General features: G+C 46.0%; 1 protein-coding gene across 1 annotated transcript in view; it reads left to right on the forward strand.

Moving 5' to 3' along the window:
* Positions 1-11340, forward strand: part of OAF (out at first homolog) — a 30941-nt gene that overhangs the window by 18766 nt on the left and 835 nt on the right. The window contains exons 3-4 of the mRNA XM_044289823.1: positions 3699-3833; positions 7022-7202. Of these exons, the coding sequence (XP_044145758.1) occupies positions 3699-3833; positions 7022-7202 (316 nt within the window). The remainder of the gene's footprint in view (positions 1-3698; positions 3834-7021; positions 7203-11340) is intronic.

Genomic DNA, 11340 nt, shown 5'->3' on the forward strand with positions numbered 1-11340 from the left:
ATCTAAGCCTGATCAGGCTTAGTGTGAGTTTAATACACTGCAGTACACTATATAGTGTACTGCAGTGTATTGTAAGCCATCAGACCCACTGGATCTTTAAGAACCAAGTGGGTCTGCATCAAAACAATGTAAAAACAAACAAAAAAAACTACTTATATCAACACATAATTGGTTCAAAATGTAAAAATTAAAAAAACACTAAACATGTTTGGTATCGCCGTGTCTGTAAGGGCCTGATCTATAAAAGGATAATGTTACTTTTACCACATGGTGAACACCATAAAGAAAGAATGAAAAGAAAAACTATGATGGAATTCCAATTTTGCCCACCGCACTTTCCAAAAAATTGTAAAAATAAGTGATCAAGTCATATGTATCCAAAATTAGCACCAATTAAACCGTGGCCTCATCCTACAAAAAATGAGCCCCTACATAAGCCAATCGTCCGAAAAAATCAAAAAAATATGGCTTTCAGAAAATGGAGACACAAAAACAATTATTTTTTTCAAACATGCTTTTATTGAATAAAATAAAGTAAAAAAAAAATGCACATATTAGGTATCGTCATGTCCGTAACGACCTGCTCTATTAAAATAGCATGTGATCCAACCCATCTGGTGAACACCATAAAAAATAAAAAATGTGCCAAAAAAATCTATTTTTTTTATCACCTTACATCACAAAAAGTGTAATACCAAGCAATCAAAAAGTCATATGTGCCCCATAATGGTACCAATCAAACCGTCCCACAAAAAATTTGACCTTACCTAAGACAATCGCCCAAAAAATATGGCTTTCAGAAAATGGAAACACAAAAACATGATTTATTTTTTTATTTTTAGGCTTTTATTGTGTAAAATAAAATAAAAAATGCACATATTAGGCATTGCTGTGTCCGTAACAACCTGCTCTAAAGAAATAGTATGTGATCCAACCCGTCTGGTGAACGTTGTAAAAAATAATAAATAAACAATGTGCCAAAAAAGCAATTTTTTATCACCTTACATTACAAAATGTAATACCAAGTGATCAAGGCCAGCAGTCTCAGCCACAGCCACCAGTCAATGCCAGCAGTCTCAGCCTCAGCCACCAGTCAGTGCCAGCAGTCTCAGCCACCAGTCAGTGCCAGCAGTCTCAGCCACCAGTCAGTGCCAGCAGTCTCAGCCACCAGTCAGTGCCAGCAGCCTCAGCCACCAGTCAGTGCCAGCAGTCTCAGCCTCAGCCACCAGTCAGTGCCAGCAGTCTCAGCCTCAGCCACCAGTCAGTGCCAGCAGTCTCAGCCTCAGCCACCAGTCAGTGCCAGCAGTCTTAGCCTCAGCCACCAGTCAGTGCCAGCAGTCTCAGCCTCAGCCACCAGTCAGTGCCAGCAGTCTCAGCCTCAGCCACCAGTCAGTGCCAGCAGTCTCAGCCTCAGCCGCCAGTCAGTGCCAGCAGTCTCAGCCTCAGCCGCCAGTCAGTGCCAGCAGTCTCAGCCTCAGCCGCCAGTCAGTGCCAGCAGTCTCAGCCTCAGCCACCAGTCAGTGCCAGCAGTCTCAGCCTCAGCCACCAGTCAGTGCCAGCAGTCTCAGCCTCAGCCACCAGTCAGTGCCAGCAGTCTCAGCCTCAGCCACCGCCAGCAGTCTCAGCCTCAGCCACCGCCAGCAGTCTCAGCCTCAGCCACCGCCAGCAGTCTCAGCCTCAGCCACCGCCAGCAGTCTCAGCCTCAGCCACCGCCAGCAGTCTCAGCCTCAGCCACCGCCAGCAGTCTCAGCCACCAGTCAGTGCCAGCAGTCTCAGCCACCAGTCAGTGCCAGCAGTCTCAGCCACCAGTCAGTGCCAGCAGTCTCAGCCACCAGTCAGTGCCAGCAGTCTCAGCCTCAGCCACCAGTCAGTGCCAGCAGTCTCAGCCTCAGCCACCAGTCAGTGCCAGCAGTCTCAGCCTCAGCCAGCAGTCTCAGTCTCAGCCAGTGCCAGCAGTCTGTCTCAGCCAGTGCCAGCAGTCTCAGTCTCAGCCAGTGCCAGCAGTCTCAGTCTCAGCCAGTGCCAGCAGTCTCAGCCTCAGCCAGTGCCAGCAGCCTCAGTCAGTGCCAGCAGTCTCAGACTCAGCTGCCAGTCAGTGCCAGCAGTCTCAGACTCAGCCGCCAGTCAGTGCCAGCAGTCTCAGACTCAGCCGCCAGTCAGTGTTGTCAAGTTCCCTTGCCATTTAATATAGACTGTTCCTACTAATGTTTCTGCACTACTGTTCTAGAGCCCGTTATTGAAACGGGCTTCATGTCTAGTGTCTACATAAAAGATGCAATCAACAACAGACTAGTATTTTTACTGTTTGAACGGAGGGCACATGTACTGTGGGCAAAGGTCAGGAGCCATTCATCAGCCCTTGGGAAAGGCCCTTAAAGGGATTATTCATGGGAAGAAATAAAATCTTTAGCTAGGAGGTAGATGTGGTTAGGCTAGTTGCCAACAGTCCCAAATTTGCAAGGAATATCAAATTTTCTGAGATAGTCCCTGCAAATTTGAACTGTCTCAGGCCAAAAATGGTTAGGGATTATGTATGCTCCGCCCATAAATGGCCGGTCCAGCTTTGTTTGGGGGCTTTCCCGGGTGGGTGGGTACTAGTTATTCCTAATTTACCAGCTGCAACTCCTGTTTTTAAATCCACAGAAAGCTGTGGGTCAACCAAGAAGTTCTGCCACAGATTCATCTTCAGATGTCTCGAATGAAAAAATCCACCAAGCAAGCATTTCCTGAAAGGGGTTATCCAATAGTAGAAATAGCCCTCAACAATGCCAAGGCTCCTCCTATAGACGATACTTGCCCAGTCTTATTCACCCGTGTCCCTCCGGATCGCTGCATGGCTGTCTCTGCATCACCCGTCACGTGGATCAAAGCATCCGGTGGCGGGGGGAGCAGCCAATAGCAGGCCGCAACGTTGACCAGCCTCCCTAGCTTCACTTTTTTTTCTATGATTGCATTTTACTCATTTAGAGCTAAAAATCTTTTTTTCAGGTGGTCTTTATTAAAAATATTCAGCCACAAATGGTTAAAGGGGTTTCTAGCTGTGTGAATCTACTTTTTACTTTCATGTTGTGCAGGTCATCTAATAAGCCTTATCTCTATAATACTTAAAGGTCATAAACACTTATTTAAGCCACATTCTTATCGGTAAGATAAGAACTGAGCTATAATGAGTGTTTATAAGCTCAGAGGTCAGAGATAAGGAGCCCTCAGCTGAGCTGTCTGATTCAGGACCTGCTACTATAGAAACTCAATGCTGCACAGAGACAGGGGTTCAACATTTTTAATAAAGACCAATTGAAAACATGATTTTTAGCTCAAAATGAGTACAATGCAGTAATAAAACAAATTGTCCCTGAAGGTATACATAGCCTTTAAAGGGATTGTCCAGGTTTTTGGACTTTTTTTTTTTTTCCAGTAGTCTGATGTACCTGTTAAAAGAAAATCCTACTCTTCTGCTCCCTCCCATTCCATTCCCTGGGTCCCTGACTTCTAGTCCTGTAAACTTCTGGGCAGATTGGGTCACATGGGCTGCTGCAGCCAATAATTGGCCTCTGCAGTGATTTGTCAACACATTACTGCTGGGTTCTGGGATGGATTGTGATTTCTTTTCCTGAAAAAAAAATAAAAAAATCACATCTTAGAAAATGATGTTTAAAAATCACCTAAGACTAACTTCAGACGTTTCAATGTATTTTCAGGAGGTGAAGATTTTTCGGATCTTAATTTTGGGGGAATTAGAGCGAGGACAGAGCCAGTTTCAAGCTCTTTGTTTCATTACACAGCTGCAGAATAATGAGATCATCCCCAGCGAGTCCATGGCCAAGCTGCGACAGGTAAGAACGATGTTTCGCATGACGACGACGATGATGATGTAAGGGTGTTTTCTGCCATGGTCAGAGAAGATTGCTCAATCTGTGTCTCCTGCCCTAAAAGGTTCTCCAACCAGTTGTGCTTGGGCTAAATTAACAGGTTGTGACTCGCTGCCAAAAAGTCATATTTTTTTTTTTTAAATGTGCAAGCACGACCACCACTGCTGGACTACAGGGTTGTCGTAACCATGATAACGTTCCCCTGTGCTTTGATTGACAAGGTCAGGCAGTGTAAGGCCTCTTTCAGACAGGCGTTGTGGGAAAAGGTGCGGGTGCGTTGCGGGAACATGCATGATTTTTCCGTGCGAGTTCAAAACATTGTAATGCGTTTTGCACTCACGTGAGAAAAATCGGCATGTTTGGTACCCAAAACCGAACTTCTTAACAGAAGTTCGGGCTTGGGATCGGTGTTCTGTAGATTGTATTATTTTCCCTTATGACATGGTTATAAGGAAAATAATAGCATTCTGAATACAGAATGCATAGTACAATAGCGATGGAGGGGTTAAAAAAAATGTAAAAAAATTTAACCCACCTTAATCCACTTGATCGCGCAGCCGGCGTCTTCTTTCTTTGCTGTGTGCAGGAACAGGACCTGTGGTGACGTCACTCCGGTCATCACATGGTCCATCACATGATCCATCACCATGGTAAAAGATCATGTGATGGAGCATGTGATGACCGGAGTGACGCCACCACAGGTCCTGTTCCTGCACAGAAGACAGACAGAAGAGATGCCGGCTGAGTGAGCAAGTGGATTAAGGTGAGTTAAAACATTTTTTATTTTTTTTTAACCCCTTCAGCGCTATTGTACTATGCATTCTGTATTCGGAATGCTATTATTTTCCATTATAACCATGTTATAAGGGAAAATAATGATGATTGGGTCTCCATCCCGATCGTCTCCTAGCAACCGTGCGTGAAAATCGCACCGCATCCGCACTTGCTTGCGGATGCTTGCGATTTTCAATCAACCCCATTCATTTCTATGGGGCCTGCGTTACGTGAAAAACGCACAAAATAGAACATGCTGCTATTTTAAAGCGACGCATAAGTGATGCGTGAAAATCACCGCTCATGTGAACAGCCCCATAGAAATTAATGGGTTGGCAATCAGTGCGGGTGCAATGCGTTCAACTCGCGCATCACATCCGCGCGGAATACTCGCCCGTGTGAAAGGGGCCTAAACGTCATCACACCTGACTCTGACTTCTTCTAGTCTCACTTCTTTCCATACGCCTCAGGACCCTGCGCATGAACAGCACAGGAACTGCTTGCGCGCCTCTCTCCTGTACTGCGCCAGGTACTGAAGTGTTCGTAAAGGGCGTGAGTCTAGTCAGGGCCAGTTGTGATGACATTTTCGCTGCCTGACCCTGTCATTTAAAGTGCAGGGTCAGCAGCAGGCAGAACGAAGCCCGTAGGTGTAACAGCAACGCCCCCATTGCTCCTAGAGGCTAATTTGCATATATTCAAAGTTTAGTTTTCTCAGAAACAAAGCCACAGATGAGGATGTACCGGCTTTCTAGAACGTAACGTGTATGCGTCATATTCTTTCACTCTATGCAGGATCTGTTTCTGGCGGTTTTGGCTGGTTGTTGTCACCTGTTGCTTAAAAAAGCAAACTAAATACTTTAGAAACGTCCAAATACTTGGAAATTTGGTAGCCTGGACCCACTAAATAAAGTTATCATGTCATCTATATCCCATGGCGAAAACCAAAAGAAATAATAAAAAAATAAAAAATATTGCAGAATTTTTTTCACACCTTTCCTCTAATTTTTTGGTTCAATACATTTATATGGAACATTAAAGGGTCTTCTTAAAAATACAACTCATCCCGCACAAAACCTCAGATCTCATACAGCTTAGTCCATGGAAACATTTTAAAAAGTTATGGCTCTCGCAACGCAGTGATGCAAAGGTTAAACAAAAACACTTTGTTCTCACGGCCTGACATAGCTGTGTCTTCAAGGGGTTAAAGTATTGCTGGCATTTCCTGTTACCGCTGATCCTAATGAAGCGTAAGGGGGGGGGGGGGGGGGTCTCCGCAAAATTATTATTTTTTTAACTGACCTACTCTCCTGGGGAACCAAAGCTCCAAGAAAGCAGTTCAGCCGTGACGCTGTGTCCTATCCGTCGCACTGGAGATCCCACTGACTTGGGGGGAGGGGATCTGTCATGGTTCTGGGACATTACTATTGCCATCCATCAGCTGCGTGAACAGAACATCATAGTGAAGGTGGTGTGCCCTCTTGAGCCAAGTTTTAAACTTATCCCCCTCTGTATCCATAGGATTGGTGGCGGTCCGTCTGCTAGGACCCCCTGGTTATCTCTAGAAAGGGGATCTCTTTTCTCTCTGTATAAATGGAGTGGGGGTCGAGCATGCCCACTGCCGCTCTGTCCATCTCTATGGGTCTGCCAGACATTGCTGTTTGCTGTACTTGGCCTCTCCACGGCACTGGGATGAAGGTAAATGGAGTAGCAGCGAGCACGGTAGACCACCACTCCTTGTATACAGACGTGTGCCTAGGGGTTAAATTTAGAACACACTCACAAGGGGTTGTCCAGGATTTTCTTATAGATGTACTACCCTCAGAATAAGCCATCGATATCTGATCAGTGGGAGTTGGACACCCTGCATCCCTCGCTGATCAGTTTAGAAATGCACAGCTCCGTCCACTGTGTAGTGGACGTAGCCAGTTACTGCAGCACTGCTCCCATTCACTTCAGTGGGAGCAGTGCTGCAGTAAGCAGCTCCGTCTACTACCCAGTGTACGGAGTTGTGTATTCCCTGTGCCATGCCAGAACTACACTGAAACAGCTGATCAGCAGGGGTGTTGGGTGTTGGACCCCCACCGATCAGATACTGATGACCTATACTGAGGAGTCCCCTTCTAAGTTTAGCCCCCCACATTCATTTCAATTGGTGACCAGGGCACAACAAAGGACGAAGCTCTACACCTGAAGGGGATGCAGCGCTGGATCAGTAGAGACCACATGACTATTTGTGAGTGCGGCGCCGGGTGCGTTTTTTGAAGTCTTGTGACTTCAGTCACGTAATTGTTTCATGGCTGATTACATGCAACTGAATGAAATCTGCAACACGATATGGAATGCAAAGGCGTAATCCCACACTCGCTTGTTTCTCCTAGAAAAACCCCCACACAGTCCGTCAGGCGGAAGACCTGAGAGGATTCGAGAATTTGCAGATGGATGTAGCTGTGAATTTTACTAAAGGTATCCAGCTGAGCTCCCACATTCACAACGTCTGCTCTGAGGCCAGAGAGGCGATCTATACACGGCAGGAAGATGTGAGGGCGTGGCTAAAGAAAGGTAAGTCTGCACTTTAGGGTACATTCACACGACCGTATAATTTTATCCACATTTTGCGGAATAGATGCGGATCCATCCATTCCTATGGGTGAATAAAATGTGTGGACAACATTCAGTAGGTTGTCCGCATCCGTGTTTCCACATTTCTCGTCCTCAAAAATATGAAGCTTGTACTACTATTGTCCGCACAGATCGGTCCGCAGCAGTCAATGGATCCGCAAATTGCGGATGACATACGGAATGTAATCCATTTTTGCGGCTCTGTTTCTGTATTTCCTTGACAACTATGAATTAATTCTTCTTTCTCTTTTTTTTGTTCTTTCCGTTTTTTGCGGACCGTAAAAAACAGAAGACATACGGAACACAAACGGAAGTCATTTGTCCGCAAAATGCGGACACACAGTTCTGTTATTTGCGGAAAGGATTACACACGGTCGTGTGAATGTACCCTTACTGTAGTTTTACAGACTTTTTACTTGGGCTGAGGATTGGGACAATTGTTTGGATTGGCGAATGATCGCTCCTACGCTTGTTCTTCCTCATCCAGTTTCATTATTTGCCGGCACCACACTCCTTTTGGTGCTGCATGCGGGTTTTTGTCTGCTTGTTTATACACGTCAGTTGTTGGGAACAAGCGTTTTTAAACGATCCACTGATTTTAAATGATCGTATCTTTCGCGTGGCGCAAAAAATCCCAAAAGGGGTGTGCTGCTGACAAACCATGAAATTGGATGAGGACGAACAATCGTAGTAGTGATCATTCATCCCCCCACATATCACCAATCATTGCTGCAGCTAACAAGCGGGCAACAATCGGGAATGAACTTCCTCATTCCCAATAATTGCCCCCTCTGAGATCTCCCCTGGATTTACCCTCCTGCAATATCGGAGATGATCTGGGTCCATGCCAGGCTTCACTGGCTGAGGTCTTCTCGTTCCTGGCATGTATCTAATAAAACCCTGATCATCTGGAAAGTACCTTCCTACAATGGGACAGCAGAGCTCTGTTTAACCCCTTGAACCCCATACATTTTATGGCTTTCGGCATAAATAGTCCCTTTATACAGTAGAACAGTTTCTCCCTGCGTTGACAATAGCGAGCACTTACTGTTCAGATTTCTCCCGTTGGCTGGTTAATCGCTTAGCGTTCCGGGGATACAGCCGGATCGCTCACTGCCTGCGCCGGCCACGCTGATCAGGGAGATTAATTTATATTCAGGGTATAGCTAATAAAATAATTTACATTTATAGTAGAAAACTTGGCCAGAAATGTCTCTCAATGAGCGTTGCTAAGACACATCTGTCTTCGTAGTACAGTACGGTGCAGTACTGAATGGGAAGACGCGCTTGGCTGGGACTGTGTTCAGTATATTAAAGGGGTTGTATAGCCCCTTCTTCCCCTACTCAGTCCCTCGGACGTGAGCTGTACAGCGCAGGGCAAGAGCTGTTTGTTCACATTCTCGCACTGCTAGGAGGAGGCTTCAGCCTAGCAGTGAGCCCGGTGACGTCACTAGCACTGATGGGTGGGCTTTAGCGCTCCCCTAGATGTTTTACAGACTAGGGCAGCGCTAAAGCCCACCCATTAGTGCCAGTGACATCACCGGGCTCACTGCTAGGCCGAAGCCTCTGTCTAGCATTCCCATGGTGAGACCTGGTACGTCACCGATTCTCCAGAAAAAGCCCCTGCCCTGTGCGATTCAGCGCTGGGCAAGGGAGAGCATGGGAGCATGAAATTCTCCGATACTCATATCAGAGGGGCTGCTTGGGTGAAAACAGGGATATGTCGGGGTTCAGCTCCCTATAATATATTGTACACTATCTGAGGGCAGCAGCTCCCAGCCCAGCGCGTCTTCCCATTCAGTACTGCACCGTACTGTACTACGAAGACAGATCTGCCTTAGCAACGCTCATTGAGAGACATTTCTGGCCAAGTTTTCTGCTATAAATGTAAAAATTCTCTAAATAAACGATATTAGAAAAATATTTCCCCATCTCTGTCCCTACACATTAGCAAGAAGAAAGGAAAAAATTACACTTTAAATTAACACCTGGATTTTGATGCACCGTTTGAACTATGTTACGTTTGTGTTTTGTTTTTATCAAAACCAATGGGATGTGGAATGGGAGCGTTTTCCACATGGATTTCTGCCACGAAATCCAAAATTCCCTCCAGCAAATTCCGCCGTGTGAACTGGCCCTAAGGCCCCTTTCACACGGGCGAGTTTTCCGCGCGGGTGCGATGCGTGAGTTGAACGCATTGCACCTGCACTGAATTAGGACCCATTCATTTCTATGGGGCTGTGCACATGAGCGGAGATTTTCACGCATCACTTGTGCGTTGCGTGAAAATCGCAGCAAACTCTATTTTGTGCGTTTTTCACGCAACGCAGGCCCCATAGAAGTGAATGGGGCTGCGTGAAAATCGCAAGCAAGTGCGGATGCGGTGCGATTTTCACGCACGGTTGCTAGGAGACGATCGGGATGGAGACCCGATCATTATTATTTTCCCTTATAACATGGTTATAAGGGAAAATAATAGCATTCTGAATACAAAATGCATAGTACAATAGCGCTGGAGGGGTTAAAAAAAAAAAGAATTTAACTCGCCTTAATCCACTTGCTCACGCAGCCGGCATCTCTTCTGTCTTCTTTTTTGCTGTGTGCAGGAAAAGGACCTGTGGTAACGTCACTCCGGTCATCACATGATCAATCACCATGGTAAAAGATCATGTGACAGACCATGTGATGACCGGAGTGACGTCACCACAGGTCCTTCTCCTGCACACAGCAAATAAGAAGGCAGAAGAGATGCCGGCTGCGCGAGCAAGTGGATTAAGGCGAGTTAAATTTTATTTTTATTTTTTTAACCCCTCCAGCGCTATTGTACTATGCATTCTGTATTCAGAATGCTATTATTTTCCCTTATAACCATGTTATAAGGGAAAATAATAATGATCGGGTCTCCATCCTGATTGTCTCCTAGCAACCGTGCGTGAAAATCGCACCGCATCCGCACTTGCTTGCGGATGCTTGCGATTTTCACGCAGCCCCATTCACTTCAGTTAAAAAAATTTTTTTTTACCCCTCCAGCGCTATTTTAGGGAAAATAATGCAATCTACAGAACACCGATCCCAAGCCCGAACTTCTGTGAAGAAGTTCTGGTTTGGGTACCAAACATGCTGATTTTTCTCACGCGCGTGCAAAACGCATTACAATGTTTTGCACTCGCGCGGGAAAAATCACGCATGTTCCTGCAACGCACCCGCACCTTTTCCCGCAACGCCCGTGTGAAAGAGGCCTAAGGGTAAGTTCACGAGTCCAATTTGCTATAGCAATCCGCATACAATCTGCAGGGAAATGATTTCACACTGCTGGTTTTTGTGCAAAAAAGTGTATAAAAATACAAGATTAAAAGAGGTAAATGGCTTTGAAATCTACTGCAGACAAGAGGGTTGTTTGTGGATTTTATGGGAAAATCAGCGACAGACATTGACACGCTCCAGATCTAAAAATCTGCGCAGCAGTTCATTTTAGACTTTGCCTCGATGAGATTGGTCACCTGCCATCCACTTGTCTGCCGCTGTAATCCACCGGGAATCCTCCCCGCACAGGTAAGATCTGCAGAGTTTCTGTACAGTGTTGACCTGCTGTGTCCGTTACTGGGCTGGGTCCGTGACGTTCATACCGCGCCGTGGGGTGGTGACTCCCTAGAAATGCTGCAATCTTTAGCAGAAGATCAGTTTGATCAGAACTTGCTTTTAGGGTGTGTAAAGCCATATCCGTTTTGCGGTCTGCAAACCGTGGGTACTGGCCTCACTTTTCCGTTCTGCACATCCCTCACTATCATAGAAATGCCTAGAAGAATAGGACATTCTCTTTTTTGTGGAACTACGGAACGGACATACGGATGCAGACGGCACACATTTTGCTGTCCGCATCTTTTGTGGCTCCATAGAAATGAATGGGTCCGCATCTGACCCGCAAAACTGAGGATCATGTGCGGACACAAAATCCGGTGGTGTGCGTAGGGGTCTTAGTCTGAGACTGATGACCTGTCCACCGCTTGTCCAGACTAGACGGCATTACTGAAACTGCATTCATCTCCCGGCCTGACTTCTACTCTTTCTCCCTTGTAAG

Source organism: Bufo gargarizans, chromosome 4, assembly GCF_014858855.1.
Source record: "Bufo gargarizans isolate SCDJY-AF-19 chromosome 4, ASM1485885v1, whole genome shotgun sequence".
Classification (NCBI taxonomy): domain Eukaryota; kingdom Metazoa; phylum Chordata; class Amphibia; order Anura; family Bufonidae; genus Bufo; species Bufo gargarizans.